General features: G+C 37.3%; 1 protein-coding gene across 1 annotated transcript; it reads right to left on the bottom strand.

Annotated features, from left to right (window-relative positions):
- Window positions 1-833: 833 nt before the first annotated feature.
- Window positions 834-22,052, bottom strand: LOC113681964 (fibronectin type-III domain-containing protein 3A-like). The gene is made up of 27 exons (XM_027199107.2): window positions 21,207-22,052; window positions 20,685-20,714; window positions 18,080-18,123; window positions 17,624-17,754; window positions 16,920-16,979; window positions 16,458-16,596; window positions 15,582-15,763; window positions 14,918-15,045; window positions 14,669-14,712; window positions 14,405-14,491; window positions 13,543-13,618; window positions 12,735-12,797; window positions 11,768-11,833; window positions 11,000-11,118; window positions 10,767-10,878; window positions 10,086-10,157; window positions 9,497-9,600; window positions 9,001-9,114; window positions 8,364-8,435; window positions 7,682-7,759; window positions 7,293-7,385; window positions 6,487-6,695; window positions 5,980-6,024; window positions 5,363-5,533; window positions 4,549-4,715; window positions 3,790-3,923; window positions 834-3,692 (listed from the first exon to the last, which is right to left on the bottom strand). The coding sequence occupies exons 1-27, from the start codon at window positions 21,718-21,720 to the stop codon at window positions 3,345-3,347; spliced, it is 3,402 nt and encodes a 1,133-aa protein (XP_027054908.2). The 5' UTR covers window positions 21,721-22,052; the 3' UTR covers window positions 834-3,344.
- Window positions 22,053-23,962: the final 1,910 nt, after the last annotated feature.

Below are 23,962 nucleotides of genomic sequence, written 5' to 3'. Positions count from 1 at the left end.
ACGAAGGGCTAACGCTCGAAACGTCAGCTTTTTTACCCTTTACGGTGGCTAATTTACGTTTTCAACCCAGTTGTTAACACTAAATTACCTGAATTTGGATAGGCCTAGCAAACCCAGCTTTAGAAATTGAGCTTCGGCAGTGTGCACGCGATATAAATTTAATCTTTACTAGCAAATTTCTTTTAATGTGATCTGCGGCTTGTCGACGGAACACCGCGCAGTCCTGCGCTCTGACGAAGGGCTTACGCTTGAGACGTCAGCTCAAGAAACTCTTTACGGTGACCAATTTACATCATCAACTCAGTTGATCAAACCAAATTATCTCCCTATGGGTTGCTCAGCGATCTCGTTTTATTACTCTTTCCTTTAAACCTCTTCACTTCAAGCTAAAACCTAGAAGTAATATCTCCTTACAAGATCGAATCAACATCAAGTTAACAGGTACTGAGGATAATAAAAATATATCAACAAAGAGATATTATGTGATTCAATAACAAATGCTATAAACTAACAGCATAACAACTGTACGGGATCGCTTCTGAGATCTCATGAGTGAAAGGGTTAAAATATTCGACGTGTTTGGACTCTCTGTTCCTGAGAATTTAGTTCCACTTTCTCACATAAATACTCGGTTCCCCGAGTATTACCCGAGTGTCTCCCGAAAGCTCTCGCGCCATTACCGGGTGGGAGTGATTGCGCTTTGTTCTCCTCGAGAAACGTACTACCCATTCCAACAGGAGACCTAATTGGTCCAAGTAATCGTGCCTGGTTGGTTTATAAGATTGATAAGAACAGGTCCGAATCCAACTGCCAAACAAATACAAAAGACATCATTTCATTTCATCGCAACAGAACCGGTTTATTTGTGTAGAACACTACTGACACAGATCAAAGTGCAGGTATATAACGATAAATAGGAGGAGAATCTCTGTACAATTTAGCTATTATTTATCTTACAGTGTTTTTAATCTCTAAAAATAAATATATCTCTTCTTCGCATTTCATTTTCAATAATCTTTAACGCTCTGTGGGTTGAGCCATTCAACGATTCCAATTACCAACATCTTTCATTTCCTTTTAGACTAAATTATGATTAAATCTATCTGTGGGAGAAACTTTGGCTAACTTTTATACGTGAATAACGTCATTTTCAATTGAGTGTCGAGGGTAATCCGCGGTTGCTTGGCTTTGTATTACGTCACCCTTGCAACCAATAAGATGCAAAGCTAAAACCAATCGTGACTAAGTCACTCGCATTTTCCCGCCTTTCTGATTGGTCGTGATATCTATCTGTGTTCCAATTGGCCATTGTAATTACTCCGGCTTCTATTTGACGACACTCAATTGAAACACTCTTCTATGTGTTCACCTTCCCTTTACGGTATTCACAAAAAAAAAAATCCAGACATCTACCATTTATCAATCAGCAGCAGACACTGAAGACATTCAAGAAACAGACTAAACTGAGAAAGTCCTTAAGAGTGGGCACCGATAATGCTGACTTTATCAAGGGGTACTTGCCAGAACTTCACAAAATAGCGGACCACCTTATTGAGAGATAATTACGACATTAATTAAAATTTAGATATGCTTCAAATACTCAAAAGACCCGTTCTCGGAGATGCGAGCCTAACTGCAATACGTCACGCATTTAAGAACTAATTAACCTACATTAACTACAGAATTATCAGTCGATAATATCAAAGTCACACATGATTAAAGATTCGTGAGCTCAAATTTTTCGGTGAGGTGAGAACCTTTGAGGGTTGGTACTTAAAGGTTCCACAGTTTCACTTGCCTTTCTTTCCTACTCCTACAACCGAAAAATGCTTTCAATTTTCGCAGCCGAAACTGTCCACACGGCATTCCAAAGAGTGACATATATTCTAAGTTAGGCTAAGAACACTCTAAGAATAACAGCCAAAAGAATGTGGATAACGAGGCTAGGAACAATACCATTATACATCGCAACGATAAGTTTTCTGAAAAAGATTACATTTACAAGACTGATGCAGGTTTCCGGAGAAAAAGCTCAAATTCATTTTCTTTTTTCTCATAACAAATCCCACACATTTCATTCTCTTCAAGGACAACGAGTTAATTTGTTCCAAATCCAATCCAAATCCATAACAAACAAAGGAATTACGATAAACGTTGAATATGGGATTTCTTTCTTAAGTGGCCGGGTTGAAAGCAAACCCATCATATAATTCTTCACGAAATTTATCAATACATACGAAAGTGTAGATCTGCATGAATTATTATTTAAAGACATACTTAGTCATTAACGCTCTTGGAGATAATATCATTAATTAAGACTATTTTTACGTCACAAGGCATCTTCTAGGCTCCATATAAACAGTAACATTCTTCCATGATATCCTCTCTTGGTTACGCACAGTTTATACCACAGTAGGAGAACGTTTTGCGTGACACTTTGCGTGACAGTTTTCTCATTGAATATCCCCCGACACATGAACGGACAAGAGCCTTGCCAGTATTTTACTAATAAATGATTTAAATTCCAGTTTTCAATTTTCTCATCATCGAAATGATTTAGGATATACTTAAAATACCTCTAGAGGCTACCTAGTTTCCCTTCAGCACACCTTACGTTGGCTATCGGAAAATAACTATAACTTAATACGCCTAATAGCCGAGTTGAATTTTAAGACTGAAAAGCACATAAAAATATCGCACATAAGTCCACTTTACTTCCAACAGTCAAAAATCAAATTAATTTTAGTAAATTTAAGAACTTGGAGATTGAAACCTAAACATCATATGTAATCAGTTCAGTAAAGTTCTACCCCGTAAACAAGAATTGCGCTTTCTATGACGTTCATCACTGTTGCTGGAGGCGCTGCCTTCAACCTCCTTGTTTAACCTTCTCTCACAATTAACCAAATAGCATCTTTTAACCGATATCCATCAGGGCCCAGTTGTCTAAGGGCGGACAACGTTATCCAACGGATAAATCGCTATCCAGTGAACAAGTGTCCACAAAAACATACTGCACCATCCACAGGATGGAGATATATCCAGCAGATAGCGTTATCCATCCTTTGAGAAACCGGAACCAAGCAAACAACATGGACCCAATAGAACTAAAATCACTTCACTGAAAGCTGTGTGAAGCTGCACTTTGACCAAGTCTTACTTATGTCGATGAAAAAAACCCTTCGTAGGTCTTTTTAACGTCTGCGATGAAACCTTACTGAGAGACCATTTTAAATGAAAGGTACTGACTAATACTTTTCAGTAGTCACTTTGGTTTTCCTAAGCCCTACAAAATGATTTAGAGACGTTTTTTTGAACGGAAAAGAAATCTGAAGGTAAAGTAGTTAACTAATCTGATACTCCAAAAGAGAAGGCAGCAGAAGGATTACTATGATCGCCAGCAACGAAAACCCCGAGAAGAAAATCATAGCCCATTGCGTATCAGTTAGAACTACCCTGGTCGCCTCTTTGATTTCCGGTTTGCGATCATCACTTTCTGCGCTGCTTTCCAAAATCTTCCTCTTCTTCGGTGTCATAATCCTCGCGGAAGAAACCGCGGAGAAGACACCTTTGATGAAGCCTGGGGACTGGTTCGGAGCATTCATTAAACGTAGTGCGCAAACTCGAAATCGAACCTCAGCAGAACCTGGGGGCGAATTGTACTCGAATTTTGTATTGGGCCCCTGGTACACCTGAAAATGAGAAATAAGTAAACACCTAACGCCACTCATAACTTCGGCCTGATAGGTAAAAAACATTCGTCCGACAATGTGGTAAGTTTAAGCTAACCTGCACAAAATCGGGGTCCTTTCCAACACACTGACTCTGCAGTAAATATTCAATTGGCTCTCCTTTCTTAACAGTTTGCACAGGCTCCCAGCTGACATTCAGTGAGGAAGGTGTCACGTTCTCTACCTTCAACCCTATAAAGACGATTCAATATACGAATTTTCAACCAAGTGATACAAAAAAAAAGCAGCAAGCGCTAGAGCATGGTCATCATATTTCATTTCGCCTCCGATAATTGCCTTTTCACTACACATTTTGATGTAACATTTACAATCCAATTTTAAATGCATTTCAGAATGAGGTTTTATTAGATCTAAGCAGAAATTTTAAAATTTTCATGAAGTAGTACTATTTTTAACGTTTAACACAGGCACTGGGATTAGAGGATTCGGGGATTAGGATGATAGAATTATCATGTAAAGCGCAATTGGTCAGATTCATGTTAACTTACGTAATACAAGCCCTAAATTGTCATCATCATTATTATCATTATTATTACTATTATCATCATCCTCATAATTATTATCGTTGTCGTTATTATTATCTCATGAAGTTCGCGACATAAGAGCAACAAGTAGCCCAGAATTCTTCTTTTCTGTCAAAAACCTCTCAGGCGTATTTCACTTGGTATGGGAATTTGTCCTTTGTTCTAACTTATGATTTTTCTTAAGACTTAACCTTACGAAAGAACCATAATACAAAAAAAAAACATCGACACTGAGCCAGTGGGGTTACTGGACCAATGGTTAGCACACTTACCTTTGACTATATTTGGTGGCTGCGCAGTCGTTACAAACGACACCACATCAGAGAAGGACCCAGGCCCCGCGTCATTACTGGCTTGAATACGGAACTGATACTCGGTCCTCTCCAGTAATTTTCCAACCTTGTGCGATGTCGTTGGACCGTTGAAGACAGTAACGAAACTGAACAAAGAGTACACAAGAAAAAATAGTTAATGTGGTAGAGAGGGAAGCGCTTTGTCTTCTCGTTCTGTTTGGTATGTTTACTCTAGATCAAACTCGGAAGGGGATGGCAGTTGAGGAGTTTAATCCCTTAACTCCTGGAAGTGATTAACATGTAGCTTCTCCCTATAATATCCACACATCATCCAGCAAACAGGTTATGAGAATATTCAAAGTTATCGGGTAGAAATCATTACCTTCATCTAACACCAAATTCTCCTAACTAATTTAAAAAGAAAATGTGCAGCATCTAGAGAGGGGAAAAAACAACTTGATCTTGGGAATTAGAGGGCAAACAGTGGCTTAAATTTGAGAGTTCTTTTCTATGGCGCTTGCTACAAATCTGTAAATACTTTCAGTATAAAATGCTAAAATATTTAATCGTTGGATGCCAGGGCAAGCCAGAAGTTTCAAAAAACGTCTATTTTTAAGTCTCCTCTAGTGTCAAGAAAACGCAATTCCGATAAACTTCGATAAACTCCAATAAACTTCGATAAATTCCAATAAGCTCCGATAAGATCCGATAAGCTCCGACAAACTCCAGCAGCCATGGCGGGTCAGTCTAGTACAACATAGAGAATTTCACTATATTCTGTATGGAAACTCACCTTCCGTTCTTGTCCAACATTTCAAGTTTGTACGTCACACCAGCCGTGCCTGTCTTGCCATTAGTGCCACGTGACGTCCACCTCAGCTTCAGACTCTGGTAAGAAGGCGTGGCAAGTTCTAACAGCGGAGCGGGAGGGGGGAGGTCGCCAGTGGACGCAAACAAGGTGGCGCTGCAATGAGTAAATAATAATAAATTAAAACTTGGGAGCTGGATACAGTTACATGAGTCTTACAAACTAAATCACGGAAAGAATGATAGGGTTCATCACGTTTAGGAGACGGAGTGGATGCGAGAGTGAGTGGTAATACCTCTGGTCAGACCATGCTCCGATAAGCTCTGATAAAACTCCGTTAAGCTCCGATAAAACCCCAAGAAGCTCCGATAAAACTCCGATAAGCTTCGATAAAACTCCGATAAGCTCCGCTAAAACACCGATAAGCTCCGATAAAACTCCGCTAGGCTCCGGTAAGTTCCGATAAGCTCTAAAAGGCTGATAGCTAACATCCCCGTGTCGGAGGATATGAAAAGAAAAACACTTTTGACTTCTGCTACCAGAGACCCAAACACCGAAAAAAATCTTCAACAAAGAAGTAACACAATATCACTTTGTCTCACCTAAATGGTCCACAGCCTATTTTGTTTACAGCTTGAACACGAATTCTGGGAAAAAAAACGAACAAAGGTTATTAATAATTCGTTACAGCTTCGTTTATTTTAAGACGACTTACTCACAGTATTAAAAGTGGTCGATTTTAATCACTATCCAACGGATAGCATAGTATTTATAACCCTTTCACTACTAAGAACTCATAAGTAATTCTCCTTACTGTCTGCAATCCAAATAATCCAATAATATCCTAATTGATGTTCATGTTTGTTCTCACTTGTTTGCTTGCATCGTATTAACAATGTAAGGAGAATTTTTTATCACCCGAGGGAGTTACAGAGTTGACGCCAAAATTTACCCCTTGAATTACGACTTATCCCTTGAACTGCTAAACGACCTTTCAAGAATCAAAAATCAAGAATCAAGAACTGGGCTTGAGTGAGCTTGTTCCCAGCAAAGATGTGGAACCCAAGATCAAGGCCCTTAGGCAACGATGAAAAACTAATTCTCTTTACCTGTAAACAGTGTTAGGTTGAAGTTCATTGATGTCATAGTCCTGATAAACAGATGTCGTTTCTTCCTCGGCCTCAGATCCTTCGCTATTGCTGACGTCAAAACTGATGTTTTTAAAGCCGGCCACTTCTACGTTGTATGACGTAATAGGGGCGCCATTGTTTCCCGGATGTCTCCAGCGCAGGCTCACATGAGATGAAGAATTTTGTACCTAAAGGGAAATTGCTCAAGTTAAATATTTCCCTTTTCTTAATGAAAGAAATATACGTACACACCAGAGTCAATATTCATCGCCTGAGGAAGAGGGGTAGTGGGGGGGCAGGTGGGGTTCGGGAGGTCTTTTAGGGGGGATCGTATGGTTTTTAGGGGAAATGGAGGGGGATCAGTCGTCTCCAACAGAGTTAAAGGAGGGGCCCCATAAAACATTGACTGCTAATAAGAGGGATCAGTAGAATTCTACAGAGACTTGTGGAGGGCTCAAATAAGATAAAGCTGCACTTCCACCGCAGACTAAAGAATGCTGAGAAAGGATCGCACCGAAGTCACATCACACACAAGACAGTCAATCCGAAGTTGCACTAAAGGCGCACGAAGAAGTGCCGAAGGTGAACGTAAAAACGATGCGAGAAGAACGGACCGAAATCAGATCAAACACAACGCAGTCGATTCCAAGTTGTATCAAAGAGCCGAAGGTGAAGCGTTGTTGTGCTTTTATCAGTTTGAATGCTTACAAAAGTGGAACTAAAGAGAACAAGGAATGAACTAATTGTATGTACGTCAGAAGAAGGGCATTGATTTTCAAACTTACCACTCTTATTGAAGTTACAGCCGAAGGTGAGGCGGCCGGGGTTTGACAAGTACTAACTGGACTCCACAGACTGGGACCAACTGCACTAAGAGCCTGAGGAGAAAAGCCATTTGGTCAGTATGCAACAGATAAAGGTGAATTTAATACTGAAGCATAAAAGAGCGCTTTTCCATTGAGTGACGTAACACCAAAACCAACTAAATCACAACAGCCAATCAGAAAAAAGGAAAATAACTTAAGAGCCAATGAGAACTCAAAGTGAAAATAACCAAACTGCCTAAAGCGCGGGAAAACTGGGGAAAACTTAGGCGACTAAGTCGTGATTAATTTGAGTTTTGCATTTGACTACTTTCGACACTAAATTGAAAATTGCCCTATAAAAAACAAACCTTGACCCTGAAGTAATAAAAGCTTGCTGGGCTGACTCCTTTGCGGACTTCACACGTTTTGTCTGGGCCACTGTAAAGCTGGACAGAAAAAAAAACTACTTCAAAACAGCTCTAAGGCTGACTTGTGTCACTAAAACATACAAATCCACTCTAGGTAAGCCCCTATGATTCACGAGCGGACCACGAGATGCAAAATTTACATTTATCAGTTAAAGAGAATTTCCATATTCTTATGCGCATGGTGTTGTAATGTAGACTCTTCAATTCAGAAGAATCTTATTCGAGGAACTTTCGTGAAAGAGTCGGGGAGTTTCCGATACCAATCGGTCATACAATGTGCCGTCGGCCCTATATGAGCTACGATGTCAACTGATTATTTAACGACTATTCCAGCTCCATACGAGTCGACTCAAAGACTTCTCATTTTTTTTTTTATTTTATTTTTTTTTTTTCCATCTCATGGCAATTTAGCAGTGGACAGTCCACGACGTGGCTCTTCTTGTCCGATGTTATACTTTTGATTTTACTATATACTTTACGTGCCCGTTAAGTTTCCCAGAACTTTCAAGAAATGGGCCCCAGGTCCAGAAATTGAGGCGAGCGCTCTTATCACTGCCGTCCTCTACGCTCCGTCCTAACCACTTACAGTAAATAAACCTTGCCACTATTATTACTTCGGTACCTCAGTGAACGCCCCATCTTCCATCCATTCTAAAGTGTATCCAGTCACTGGTGTACCATTCTCTGCCGGGCTCTATTAGACAAAAACGAAAATCGTTTGAACACACTTTGTATTCCCTGTGGTTTTGTCAATCGACACAACCACCCAATGATAACACAGTAATTTCTAATCAATCAGAAAAGATCATTAGAAAGAGCGCTTTTCTATTGAGTGTCGTACAACCGAAACCAAAATAACAACGACGGCCAATTAAAAGAAAGGAAAATAACCAGAACTCAAAGTAGAAACAAACTCCTTAAAGCGCGGGAAAACGCGGGCGACCAAATCGTGACTGGTTTTAGTTTTGCATATGATTGGTTAAGAGAGTGCCGCGAGTTTTCTGGACCAATCACAGAACGACGTAAAGCAGTACCAAAGCAATCTAAGCAGATTTTTCTCGACACTTAATTGAAATTTGCTTTTTATCATGATCGTTTTCTGAGCATAATTGGTTACAACAGTAAACCTCTTTGCTTAGCATTTGGCACTGATTGCCAGTAAAATCCTCTATCGTTGTTCATTTTAATTAAGCTTGGAAATGCTTTACCGAAACAATTTTATGAATCGAAAAGGCACTTGATGCAACTTTATCACTTACTTCCCAGGACACGATGATAGCTGCAGCCGAGCGGCATAAGGTGTCAGGGGCTCTTGGGGTGTCAGGGGAGCCTGGTGCAGTGGTTATGTGAGATACTGCTGACACCTTGCCAACCTGTCGACAATGAAAAGAAAGATTTCTGAGTCTGCTTCGTACGACAGCGATTACACACGAAAAAAAGAGAAGTGAAGGAACAGGCTTGAAGTATGAAGCCATTTTGAACCATCATCGAATGAAGAGAAGACATCCAAGCCAAGAGTAAAGGATGAGGAGGCCACTGAGCATTCAAACTAAAGTCCTTTCCAGTGCTTTTCGTCCGATGTTTCCAGGTGCAATTGGAATTTGGTTTTTAGGTTTTTGTGGGAGGAAGAAGCAAGGACGAGAACCAGCAGCAAACTGAACCCAAATGTACCGCCGGGTCTGAAATCGAATCTAGCGGTTGGAAGAAAGTGTTAAAGTTGAGAATAAAAAGAGGTTCTGAAATATTGTGTCTTACCCCGGCCTTGTTCTTTGCTTTTACTCTAAAAGAGTACGTCCTTCCTGGAAGAAGTCCTGCTACCGTACACATATTGTCGCAAAGATGGTGGATCTCTCTGAATTCTGAAAATGTAATTTGAAGAACCATAACAACAATAAACAAACTTTACAGCGCAGCTGGTGTGTGTTACACCTGAGTCACCCTCCATAAGGATTTTTGTCACCATTAATTAAGCAAGATAAATCCTAACAGGTGGTGTTTCATGGGGTTTAACTCACAATGATTTCGATGGGGTTAGGGACGACGCCTGCTAAAAAAAGCGTTGGAGAATCACAATTGGACAGGTGTGTCATGACTGATCTCCCGTACAAAAGTTAACCTAGAAGGTAATTTAGTGTTATCAACTGAGTTGAAAACGTAAATTGGCCATCGTAACGAGTTTTTAAGAACTATAGCCTTTAAAACTCTTTACGATGGCTAATTTGCCTTTTTAACTTTTTAACTTTTTTACCCCCTTTATTAACCAAGAAGGGACAAAGAAGGAGAAAGTTGACACATAGGATTGCAAACGATCACATTAAAAAAATATTCTGCCTGAATTTCTTACCCTTTGTTCCAGGGGTTTCCATCTCCATGATGTAGCTTGATATAGCAGCACCCCCATCATAACTGGGTGGATCTACAGCAAAATCAGAATAACTTACAATGAGCCAATTAAGGTATAAATGAGTGAAACAGCAAGTAATATTTTGATTGTCCTTCAGACTGTTATTTTGCAAAGCGTCATCGTACGACTTAAAAACCATTTCTGCAGGAATATAAAATTACAAAAGAAAAGTCAAACGAAAGCAGTTAGACTACGTTTTGTTTTGTTTTGTTCGTTTATTTGTGTTTGTTTGTTCGTTTTTAATTATTGTTACATTCCCAGTCCAAGCAGGTTACCACCCGAAATTTGTTAGTTTGCTGGTGACAGTAGGGAGGGAAATGTCAGTATCTGACATCTAACCTACCCCTCCCCTTACTTAACCCCACTGTAACTTGTTATCAGCTTGCTGTTGTTGGATTAGGGGAGTGGCAGGTGCGCAGTTGCTCAGACACCGACATTCGATTCAAAATGTCTCACCCCAGAACACAACACAGTGACCTCAAGAGGTCTCGCACACTAACCACCAGGCCCCACTCTTCTCCCGAAAACAAACAAACAAACAAACAAACAAACAAGTAAATAAAAAACTTCAGTAAGTGAAAGAGTCACATCTGCGTGTCAGGCATTTTCCTCTGAACTTACCCCAACGAAGATCAAGTGTGTTTGGCTGAGGTTTGTTAGATTTTGATAAGACTGGAGGGTTTGCTTGGCCAGGTACAACTGGTAAGGTCCTGATCTCTGTCACTTTGGACCACTGAAAGGAAACATGAAGGCAGTGAACATCATTACCACAATGCAAGAATTACTCGCGCCCTCTGGAACTGAGCCACTGCTAAGCAGGTCAAGACTTCATCAAATACTGTTGTGAAGCTTACCTCACTAGTACCACCATCGCTAACAGCTGCTAAGCGAATTCTGAAAAGATGTCCAGGAGATAAGCCAGTAAAGGTGTAATCAAACCCTAGACCTCTGTACACTTCCGTAAATTGCCCTCCTGAAAACAGAGTGGTAAAGAAATATGTTCATATTGCCCTTACTCATGGCGAGTAAGGGCTTCTTGACGAAAATAAAGATATCTTATAAGACGTTTTGGTGTATAGTATCGCTGAGTATTTTTCACGAGTTGTGCTGTATTTTGACGAGCCGTAGGGCGAGGTAAAATACAAACTACGAGTAAAAATACTCAGTAATACTACACACCAAACCATCTAATAAGTTATTTATTATCCAACTGCTCTTTTTTCTGGAGTCTTTCTGCTCATTTCTCATAAGGCGGGAAAAGCAAAGTGGACAGAGAAGCGTAGCGCGCGCAGCCCACTGGTTAAACAAGTCTTTTTAGAGAACAACATAACTGTCCAAATAACCGTACAATATCGCAGGATACGCCCTTTGTACTCTACTTTGTGCAGTTGGATAATAACAACTGATACTGATCAAAATCTGTACATGATGTCAGACCAAAATGGCTCTAAAACCATATTCTTAGCAGCTTCACGTACCCACGTGGCTTATATAAGGGAGGAGCCCCTCCTCTATCATTCCACTCCCACTGTGCGTCCAGACATTTCTAGCGCTTAATGTCCTGATGGTCTGAAGATTTTCTGTTACAAAGTCTGGTTGTTCAATAACCCACAAGTCCTTACCTTTACCATCATCTGCTTGTAACACATAAGCTGAGATCTCTGAGCCTCCCATGTCCTCTGGTGGCGCTAAAATGGCACAAAACTTATCAAAATTCCTTACCCTACGTCCATAAAATAACCCGTACATGTACATTAAACCTTTAACTCTCAAGATCTGATTGTTAATTCTCCCCTTCAGCTGCTACACATTTCCCTGTGTGTTTGTTACAAGAATTTGGTGTTAGATCAAGATGACAACTTTTACCTGATGAGTTTGAGAATTCTCATTACCTGTTTGCCGGATAATGTATGGATATTATAGGGAGAAGTTATATAATGATCACTTCTAGGAGTTAATGGGTTAAGTACAGTTCATAACAGTGGGATAAATGACAAATACCAAACATTTAATAGTGGTTATAGGGCTGAGTGAATGTAATCATACGAGTGACTACAAAATCAGACGGCTGCACCACAAGAGTCTGATTTGTCAATCATGAGTTTGATTACCGAACAAATTGGATGACACAAAGTCCTGTTACCAATTAATCATAACAATCATAATTTCCCACAAAAAACAAATACTGACAACTATTTGAGAAAACATCTACGGTAGAGACAATGTCTAAAATAAGAAGTTTCTCCATTTGAAAATTCTCCAGTTTTGTGGGGTAAATGATTGTTGCTATGTTTATTGTAATCAATTCTGTAATTGGTGGATTTACGCAGGTGAACTTAATATGATTGGTTGCTTTAACTATCCCATTACAGGTGTCTGACTACAGCCAACTGTCCAATGACACTGTTTGATTACAACTTCACAGAATAATTAGTGAAAAATGCTGCTGCTAATGCCCCAATCATATTTGAGGAAATTGTAGTAGTTGTGGTTAACATAATTATGAATGTATTTTTTGAGTTAACATGAGAGGTCTCTTAATAATGAGGCAACATGTACATGGCTAGACGTCCCTTAGTTTTAAATTACCCCAAGCAACAGTGAATCCTGAGGATCTGAGTTTTCCTTCAAGAACTGGCCGAGATGGCTGCCCTGAAGGGAAAAAAAATTACATAAGGTCAGCCTTGTGGAAGCTGTTGGCGATTCCTGGATTAGTTATATTAATGAACGAGACAGCCAAATGCTTTGCAAGCAACTTAGATCAGGAATACAACCTGGCTTAAAGTCTTAGTTCATTAACCTTTTCACCCCAAGATGTGACCAAAACAGGACTCCTCCTTACACCATCAAAACAATTTTAACCCTCAGAGTGACTAGCATCTAATTTCTCTCCACAATATCACCCTTGAATCGCACATTAGGGTCACAGGAAGAAAGGAAATTATCACTGACTAAAGAAACTCTTGATTGTTACACAAATTCTCTTTGTAAATACCTTGGGAAATCTACAGAGTACATTATGAAGAATATGCATACTGAACAAAGAGAACATAAAGAGTTAGATAGAAATGTGATAAGAAAAACAAAAAATATCCTCAAACCCAAATCTCTTGATACACAATCCATCCCACTGTCCCATTAAAACTTACTTTTAACCCTTCACACCCTAACATCAGTATCTATATTCTCAATACCATTTGCTATAAATTTCCTTTGGAACTAACTGGGAGAATTCACTTAACAATCAAAGCTTCTTAGGTTGGGGATCATTTGCTATATTCTCATGATCCTACTGAATGATTCAGCAGTATTACTGTAAAGAGAAATTAGATGCTGGTCGCTCTTAGGGTTTAAAGGGTTGATACTGAGTGGGTCTATTTGGTTCATGTACACTTACCTGGTCGTTCTGGACAAGTGTCAAACATGACAGTCTCACTCCACTTGCTTTTTCCTTGTGAATTAGAAGCAAGAAGCTGTTGATAAAATGCACAGGAATTAATAAAAAGTGACACATCAAACTGTTACACATGAGTTTGTAAATCCATGATCTGCTCATCACAAGTTATCTGGGGTTGCATTGTCAGGGCAAATCCAGGGGTGCCTTGAGTGGTTTAGTCACAACCCCAAATCATTCCTCAAATCATCTGGAATAATGTTTCTAAAGACCTAGTTTTCAAAATCTCCCAGAGGAGTATGCCCCTAGAAGGGTTCACCTTCAGCAAACAATTCCCTGAACCCCATGATTAAATACTGGACTTGTCCCAATTTGGGCACACTTCACTTTATCCTATGATTAGTCCAACTTAATCAGATACAACACTAACTGAAACCAGTCATCACTCAATAACTCACAATTTCCCCAGCTAAATCACTGAATTATTTCATTCAAGTTTTTATTGGCTCTCTGTGGAATTTACTTTACTTTGACATTACCTTTAACACGATTAAAAAGTTCTCAAAAGTATTTTTTATAGATATTAACATTTTAACTCTTAAAAATGATTAAAATGCAACTTCTCCCAGTCCTGTCCATATATTATCCACCAAACAGGTAATAAGAATATAACTTAACAGGAACGGGTTGTCATCCTGATCTAACACCAAATACTCATCACTAAATTACAAGGCAATGTATAGCAGCTTCAAGGGAGAGCTAACAAATAGATTAAAGGGTTAAATTAAGCAATTTTCAGGAACATAAAAATTGTATCCAACCTAAATACAAAAAGATCAAGAAATCTTGAAAGTCTTTGCCTTACCCTGAATTTGTAACAAGTATTTCTTTGAAGCTTATCAATCACACAAGTTGTTTCAGTTCCTCTGTACGCTGGACGGAAACCATAGCCCTGGAACAATAGTAATAGAAAACTTAAGCTGTATAGTAAAAGGACCCCCAAAAATTTACTTTATATCATGCTTTAAGACTCATTACTTCCATGCTTACCACAAACAAAGCTTTTTTATGCCAAGTTTCTACCTTGAAAATTACCCCTTATAATAAATACTATTGAAAAGAAACTTACAGTACTACCATCCTCCATGTCCAACAAATACTCTGATATTTCAGCTAAAAGAAAAAAACAAATTTAAAAAAAATCACTCTATACTCATATTTGACCGAGAAACTTAAATACACCACAAAAGCAGTTAACTTTCAACACCGTTCAGCCATCATGTATGGCACAAAATGTTTAATTTGGACAGGGAAAAAGAAGAAGCTTTATTGTACCTGAATGTCATGTTAGATAAAAGGGATGAAAAAAATTACTCACCTCCTTTGGATTCTGGTTTACTCCAGGAAAGATTCAGGAAGTTGACACCTGCTTTGTCTAGTGTGGGAGGGGAGGGTGAAGATGGTGCTCCTGCACTGGTGACACACTTCAAATCTTTGCTGAATTTACTGTAAAGAAATAATTCATACAAATCAAAGTTTTTTAAATGTTGTGCACAAAGTTTAACTTACAGGATTATTGCTTCCCCTTCTGGAAAGAGATGACAGTCCAGCTTGAGAATGCATCTGCAACAAATACCTGTTTTTTTGTGTTGTTGTTGTTGTTGTTTTTTTTTTTTACCAGCAACTGTATTTGGTTGGTAAATGTGAAAGTAATGTCATCCTTCTTCATGAAAGATAGGCTCACTGCTCTTTGTAGCACCTATTCAATGGCCAGTTTTATATTACTTATTAAGATTAAGCCAATCGATCACAAAATAAACTTTTCAAATTATCTTCACTTCTAACATCTTGCTCACTGAATTTCCACATTCACTCCAATTAAAAAATTTAATACCCTCAGACCTTCACTAGAGGGAACAATTAGGGGTTTATTAGTTGATTCAACACCAAATTCTTCCAACTAACATCATAAGAATTGTATGGCAGACAGCAAGGAGAATAACTATTGAAATCCTGGATATGAAAAAGTTAAGAGCACTCACCTAGCTCCTATGCTATTCACAGCTTGAAGTCTGAATGAACAAGGTGTGGCAGGGGGTAGTTTATGTGTCAGTTTAAACTGTCTCTGGGACCCACAGTAACACTCAGTGTAGGGACCCCCCTTCTCACCCTTGTTCCATTCCAGTCTGTATAATGTGATTGGGGAACCATTGTCTGATGGTGCCTAGAGCCAACATGAACACAAATATGTTAACTGTTTGAACATCAGAAAAATTTAAGAAAAATTATTACTGACTGTTACCATAGCTCAGTTTTTTTTTTTTTCCCCAGCCATAACATGCAAGATATAATTATTTCTTCTGGGGGACAGCAGAGGGAGTTAGGGAAAAAGGAGACATTGGAGATCATACAACACACAGATCCAGTCTCAGGCAAAACTGCTGAGACAGCAGTAATGAAATGCAGCTCTTGCACAAAATATGTTAAATTTGTAACTTCCACTCCCACCTTGCACCCAATCTTCACTGTACACTTGTTAATCTTGGATAATAGAGCAAAATTTTGTCAAGTTTATTGTTTGTAATTTGTTTAATTTTGAAAGACTGTGATGAATTTTGAAAGATGTGTACCTTTTGTGACAATTGTTTTAACAAAACTAAATTTTATTGCTGTGGTGTCTCTCATTTTCCATGCTCAGAGGATCAAGCAGGATTGTGTTATGTGTACTGTCATGCATTTCAGCCCAGACACTGACAGTTAAAAATCAAGGTCTTAACTGTGACGTCACAATTATTATTAATAATAAAAGTAATTCTTTTATGGGAATTTGAACAAGATCAGAGTTTATGAAAATCATTTCAAATCAAAACTTATATGTATGTATCAAATAAGAATAGGAAATATTTTAGGAGACTGACCGTCCATTTAATAGTAAAGCTTGTCTTTGTTTTATTTCCAACATGAGGCTGATTAGGTGTGGATGGAACTGAACAGGGCATATCACAAAGAGCTTCAGGAGAGAAATCTCCCTTGTCACCCTCCTTTTCAGCCTGTAATCTGTAAATAAATAAAAAAAACTCAACGATTCATGGTACTGAATTAATGCCTTAAAAAAGTCTCCCTTACTGGCCTTCCAGTAAATCTCCTGCACTACAGAAAAAAAAAAAATAAACAGAGTTTTCTTTCACTATAAAACTCACTCAATTTGACATTTCCCTTTTGAAATATTTTCTAGTTGTTCAACAGGACATTGCAACCCAGAAGACTTAAAAAGAAGAGTTCACTGTTTTCCGCGAATTTTACACACATGCCTTCTCTCTGTGTATCATGCCAAGTTTCTTGACTGGTATTCAAACTCACAACACTAACAAAGCACTTACCTAAACTTATACTGTGTTCCTGGTTTGAGTTCCTTAACAATAAACTCTTTATCTGAACCACTACAAGTAAAAACGGAAAAATTATATGATCAGTTACATGTTCAATAGTCAGTATAGCTATTTTTGGTAACAGTGAAACAATGCAACACCCATCTACAGTGCAACAAGCTCAAAATTTTTCAGATACATGCATACATGTATCTTTCATTTGTTTAATCTTTACTTTGTTGCAACTCTACACAGGCTTTTGAAAAGTGTATTTTTGACAATTCAGGGATAAATCATTTTAAATGGGAAGGGGATGGAGGAGAAAAATGTAGAGTAAAGGGATTTTTGAATTGTGATGGGACCAGCTTTCTATTTTAGTCAACAAATAAGGGGTTTATCATCATCAAGTTCAGTGGACAGTAAAAGTAAAAGTAGCAGTGTTGATTATATGTTGTTTTAAGGTGACAATAATAGTAACAAAGGTAGTAAAGAAAAAGTTACTACTTGCTACATGAATTTTAAATCAAGGTCATCAATGTAACCCCTACCCTTGAAAATTTAGCCAACAAAACTTTATCCGCACTAAAATGGTCACCAGCAACAGTTTATGTACAGTCACATGTCAAGTAGTTTAAAACCACTTTCATTTGATTTTAATCTGTTGAATTGTTCTTTTATTACCAACTTCACATGTCAAAACAAAAAATGTAGAATACCTGTAAATTGAGCTATATGGTGACGCCTTGGAGAACATTTGTAGATCAAAACTGCACCCATTAAGGTGGCTGTTGTTGCTAACTTGTCCAGCCCAAGAGACCTTGACAGTCGTACAGTTTACAACTTCAATCTAGGATTTGAACAAGTTTCATGTGTGAGATTGTGATGGTTACTACTATTCAAGCCTTAAGCCATGCCACACACTGGCTTTGTTTTCACTTTCCCTGAGTTCAATTCCTTGGCTGCTCTTTGCATATAGTCAACTTAAGCCTACCTCTGGCCAGTTGGGATTCTTGAACACTGTGTTCATGTCTATCTATTGTGTTTAATTCCAATTTGTTTGAATTAATCATTTCTATTCAATTTTAGAAAGCAATCAAAATTGAGATTTATAAAATACACCCTAAGAACTGTCACTATTGTCATTATTGATAATAACAAAAACAGCTACTTACATCTGGTTCCTTGTGAATCTTAAGTTCCTCTAACATATTTTTCCCTGTTGTAAGAAAATTGATACAGGCAAGAAATTAATGGGGTGATTATTAAAAATATATGATCAAATATCATTTCATCTTTACATAGCAGCAGTAGAAGAATTAACATTGAAAGTTGAATTCCCTCCTCTTTTATTATCATATTAAAAAATTCCCTTTTTAACAATTCAATGTACTCTAGGAGAAATATTCTGAAAAAAGCTTACAACATGGTATCCACTTTATCTGCCTTTCTATCTATCTAAAGTATCTGTTTAAGAAGTATTAAAATGATAACATTAAGATAATGGTTATTAAATATTGTACAATTAGTACCTTTTATAATTAGGACAAAACATTTCTTTATAAATTCATTAAGAATATAAAAAAAAAGTGTTCTAAAAATCCCTGTTAACAGTTAAAGAAGATAACTAAAAACATTTAATCCACTTTTGAGGATTCTTGTCATGTCATTTGATTGCATAATAATTTGCAGTATATCTTATGCACCTACAGCACTATGGAAACAGACTCATGGTCATAACATTCAATTTGTATGTTTTTACAAGGCAGCTGCACAACCACTTTACAAAGGAGTGATTTCCAGACTACCCAAAAAAAAAAAAGTGAAAATAATAATCGTTTTCAATTAAAAAAGCCAAACTCTTTTGATTTCTTTTAAAAATAACTCAATGAAAAAAAGAGATGATGCCCAGTATAAAATACAATTATCTGAAAATCTTAAATCTGCTGATAAGGTCAGCACGATATATTTAGCTCTCTGACACACAAATATAGCAACTGTAACAATTTAGCCTTGTGATAAACTGTGGGCCCTAATTAGTATTTGCTCTAAAAGGTCAAATTTTTAAATACAAGGCATTAAATTACATGGAGCCTTAGTTTGATATATTTGGTTAATAATTCACATTTTTTGTTGTAGAAGATCCCTAAGCCATCCCAAAAACTAAAAGAAAAAACCCTTAAGACCCTAAGCACAATATTTGTTGCCAAACAAATCTCACAGTTACATGTATACACATGTATTAGCAATAACCTAAACTGTTCTACTGTCCATGATCAAAAACTGAATGTAACTTTTGTTTTAAATTTGATTTCTTAAACACAAAGCTACAGTCAAGTGTCGTGTTGGAGTTCATATTTCAAGCTTAAATCCCATTGCATAAAACCATTCAAAATGAAAGTAAAAGCACATGAATTTTTTTTACATTGTATTTAACAATGTTGGCTACCTGTATCAGGCAAAGTTGGCAATATTTATATTCTGACTTAGATCTCCCAGGAACCATTTACCCAACACAATCAAATCCAATCTGGTGTGTGGTACTGTTATCACATTAAAGGTGTATATATCATTTTAGTTAATAAGCCTAAGAGGCTTATTACTAGTAAGCTTACATTAGAAAGAGTAGAACACAATTAGTGGGTGAAACTGACTTGCTCCAAGATCAGCTGTAAGTCGTAAATACTTTTAAACTCACCATATCTTTTAACATTAGCCTGATCACATTGACTTAAAAATTTACTGTAATACCCAATATATTACTGTTGTTGCGAAAACATCAACTAAAGGTAAAGCCAAATAGGAATTAACCTTTTATACTATAATATTTAATTAGTATTAATCTTCTCCACACTGTTCTCTTTACATTTTCTACAATAGTGGCAAGGAGAATTTGATTGACAATCAGAAGTTTCTAAAATTGGTGATCATTTATTCTATTCTCATGACCTTTACATTTGATTCGAGGGTGAGGAAGCTTGACAATTACCCCATACTTAGATTAATTTTACAGTAAGGACCACTTAGTAGCTATGGCAAAAAACTTCAAACAGAAATATGTTACGTGCTAAGGAAGTTATCATTTCTTATTGAGAAAACTAAGACTTGACAAACACAAGCATTTAAATCGTGAGATAAATTTAAATGTTTGGAATTTTCCACAAAATTTATCAACATTATAATTTATCTGTTTATACCGTTATGTATCAAATGGTCAGACTAATTTTTGTTCCTTGTAAATCAAAATGTAAAAAATTATGTCTGTTCAATTTTCCAAAGAACCTTCTAAAAAAATTATAAAAACTCGACTGTTAAGTGATATAGGGCATTTCAAAATATCATTTACGTAAACCGATATGTTTCTGCTGTTATTTACATGTGCATGTACATGTATTATGGAAAAACCAACAATATTCCTACTTTTATTTTTACATCCAACTCTAATAATTTTCATTATAATATACATGAATATTCTCTCAAAGGAAAAAAAGAGTCTGTTCGGCAATGACAGAATTGTATTTTAGGAGAAAGAGACAGGAATGTTTTCTTCCTCTTTTAAGTTATTTTTAACCAATTCCCCCGGCACTTTAATTAAACATACGTAGAACAAAGGGACTTTTTGGTTGATTTCTTTCAAGCGTGTCTTTGTGGCATGTGATCCATGGTACAGGTAGTACTAGCTTCTACCATGATCATTTATAACTTATAGTCTGTTTGTTGACGAAAATATTTAGAAATATAAACCAAAGACGTTAAATAAAGACATATTCGTATGAATACCTTTGACTGGCTTTGATTCCGGTGAAGAATCTATTGATCGAAAAAAAGGACGAATAAGAGATGAAGAAAAAAGTAAGAAAAAAATTAAAGTTACATTTATTTAGCACTTTCTTTCAGCTTTCATCCTCGTCACTTGTAGCGTCCGCTACATCATCCTGTGTGGGTCTATTTTTGTCCTTTCAGTGTGATGGAAAAGAAAACAAGGTCAATCATGGAACACACAAGAAGTAATTTTCCCCCCAAAAAAAATCAGGACGAATTTTCAATATGTTAAGAAAATGATTGTCGTTATCACGAAAGGACAAGAAATATCGCCTCTGTTGACGAAAACTTGTCTACACAACCTTATGGAAAAAATTCGAACCCCCACGGAAGAAAAAAAAACAAACCAAAATTAAAAACAGAAGTTTGTGAGCAATAACCCGCGTTTTCTGTTTCAAAGTAGCCTCGATCAAAGAACTTTGTATACTTTATCTAACAATTAAATCGAAAACGCAAGGATTAAAGCTTTGCTATAATTACCGTCTTTAGAAGGGCTCGTTTTGTGTTCACCATTCATCTGGGATGAATTAACTCGTACATACTGTTTCAATCCTCGTATCGGCAGTTGAATTATCTGATGGCAGTGGCCATTGCAATTTTCATCCTCTTTTTTGTTCGCCTTCCTTTCCCGAAGTATCTTTTGTAGTTTTTCTCGTTGTTTATCACCCCTTTCGTCTCCCTTACGGACATCGGTATTCGTGTTTGAAGATTGTTCGTTCCCATCGCTGCAGTTGCAATGGTGACAATGATTCATGTGTTGAAATTCTTGCAAGTTCGCAGCAGAGTCTGAATCTAGCTCGTGATAAACTCCATCTTCCGACCGGAAAACTGCAGTGTCATCTGTGTCTGGGTCGACGAGGCGAACAATCTTCGGCAGCACTTGGTCCTCCTCTGAGAAATTCAAACAAATGACTGTACCGGACGAAGTGCGAAGTTCGATCTTGCTTCCTCCAGTTACTTCTTGAGAAGGCATTTTCTTTACCTCTGCCGACATCACAACATAGGATATATACTTATATCCTTAAGTCCTATGTTCCGAGGCAAACTTTTTAAAATAAAACCACTTAGTCTTTACGAGATGTAACTTCGGACGCCGCGTGAAAATATGAAAAGCACCTTTCAGATGGTCGACGTCTCGGCTCGACTAACGGATTTGAGATTCGTCATAACAACACGAACGCGGTCTCTAATGTCGAGTAGACAAGTATCAATAGTCTTATAAGAGATAGAACAAGAAAAAGTCCAGTTTCAGGGTCGATTTTTCGTTAACAGCTGCTTCACACCATCAACTTCCACGTAGTCTTTTTTGTTTTCCTCACACTTAACAGCCGCTGACCATAATAATTCCGCGCGGGGGAGGCGTAGGAAGCAATAAGCGGAACCAAAGGCTAAAGGGGGAACATATTTCACTCTACTTCAGTGATTACCGTTTCTAAATTTAATTTTTCCCGTTTGACGATTTCCTTTCAAATTTTTCTAGAGCTAAGTAACTTCTTGAGGATGGTTTTTAATTCATCCGGTGGTGCCTTTCAAAGTAAAATCGATTTCTGAAAAGAGTTTTTGTTAATATAATTACGAAGACCGTTTCTATGCTCTGTTTATTTTACGTAATCAAGGCGCTTTTTATAATTTATTTTTAGTCTAGGAGCTTGTCGGGTATTTTACGTGTGTTAACTAAGTGTGAACTGATATAAAATTATATTGCTGGGACGCCAACATTTCTCTGTTTCATTTCCCGTTTCCACTTGTTCCCATCAAAATACTGGTATTTTTGGAAAACTGATAATCGGTGTGAAATTTCTAAGACAAAATTTTAGGGAAGTCGGATCATCTTTTAGAACATAACTATATTTACATTACTAGTTTAAACCAGATTTATTAGTTAATCTTCTATTTGTAATTCTCCTACTGATTGAAAGCTGAGTTAAGACGTAGTTCAATTCAAGTTTTCACCTTTGGCCCTCTCATGCTGAGTGACTAACATCTAATTTCTCCTTACAATATCTTCTCTGAATCACACATTAAAGTCACAAGGATAAAGGAAATGATCACCAACTAAAGAAGCTCTTGATTGTTAAACAAATTCTCCTCATCAGCACCTTGAGAAATGTATGATGAACACGATGGAGAATATGCATACTGATATTAGGGTGTAAAGGGTTAAACTTTTTCATGATAACTAAGAAATTTTGTTATATATAGCTTTCTTTTTTTCAGCACTTGTGGCAATATTGTTAGATTCAATTCTGTACAGAGCTTCCCATATCTGAAAAAGTATTTCACTTAAGTAGATGGATAAGATATAAGAAAAGAAATCTCCTCAAAATTTAGTTCACTCTCAATTTTATAATTATCTCATCTTGAAATAATCAACCATCCTTTAATACTTAATTTAAGCACTGAACTTTGGATACAAAATATTTTTGAAAAATTCCACCAGAGTTGTTGACTGACCAGCACTGTTAACCTTGATCTTTCCAAATTTGCTCTAGTGCAAGCTAGTAGCTAGTAGTGCTTGTCTCCTAGAAAACCACCAGAAATTCCAAAAAAATTCCACCGGAGTTGTTGACTGACCAGCACTGTTAACCTTGATCTTTCCAAATTTGCTCTAGTGCAAGCTAGTAGCTAGTAGTGCTTGTCTCCTAGAAAACCAAATGCAAATAGCATAATACACCAAATTTAATCAATGCTTCAAATAAGTTACCTTTTTCATTTTGAGGAAATAAAGAAACATTGCCTATAACTATGTTAATTGGCTGAACATTCCTAGGCCAACATGGAGAAAAATTGTACTATCCAGTCAATAAAGTAACTAAAAAATGACTAGTGGCAACCTAAAAGGGGTCCAGAGTTGTCATGCCATGTATTACATGCTTGAAAATTGGACTAGCGATCTTCAATTGGATGCTCTTCAATCTGAGACAACAGTTTTTAGATGGTGTTTCCCTGTAAACTCTAGTGCTTACAAAAGAAATGAATTAGCTATAATAGCATACAAGCTACCTGTTTATTGTCATTATAGTTAAGGATTTCAGTAACCCTTGGAACAGGGGAAGCCTCTCTATGATTTAGAACTAAAGCACTTTATAGATAAGTTACAGGGAACTTAAAATCTTTCTTAAAAATATAAATATATCTACATTAATAGTTTTGACCAGATTTCTTATTGAATCCTTCTGTCATGATTTCCTTCCATTGGAAGCTGAGTAAATAAGTTAAGTTCAATCCAGGTTTTA

The sequence above is a fragment of the Pocillopora damicornis genome, chromosome 6 (genome assembly GCF_964200805.1).
Source record: "Pocillopora damicornis chromosome 6, jaPocDami1.2, whole genome shotgun sequence".
NCBI lineage: Eukaryota > Metazoa > Cnidaria > Anthozoa > Scleractinia > Pocilloporidae > Pocillopora > Pocillopora damicornis.
This window is presented reverse-complemented; position numbering and strand designations above follow the sequence as displayed.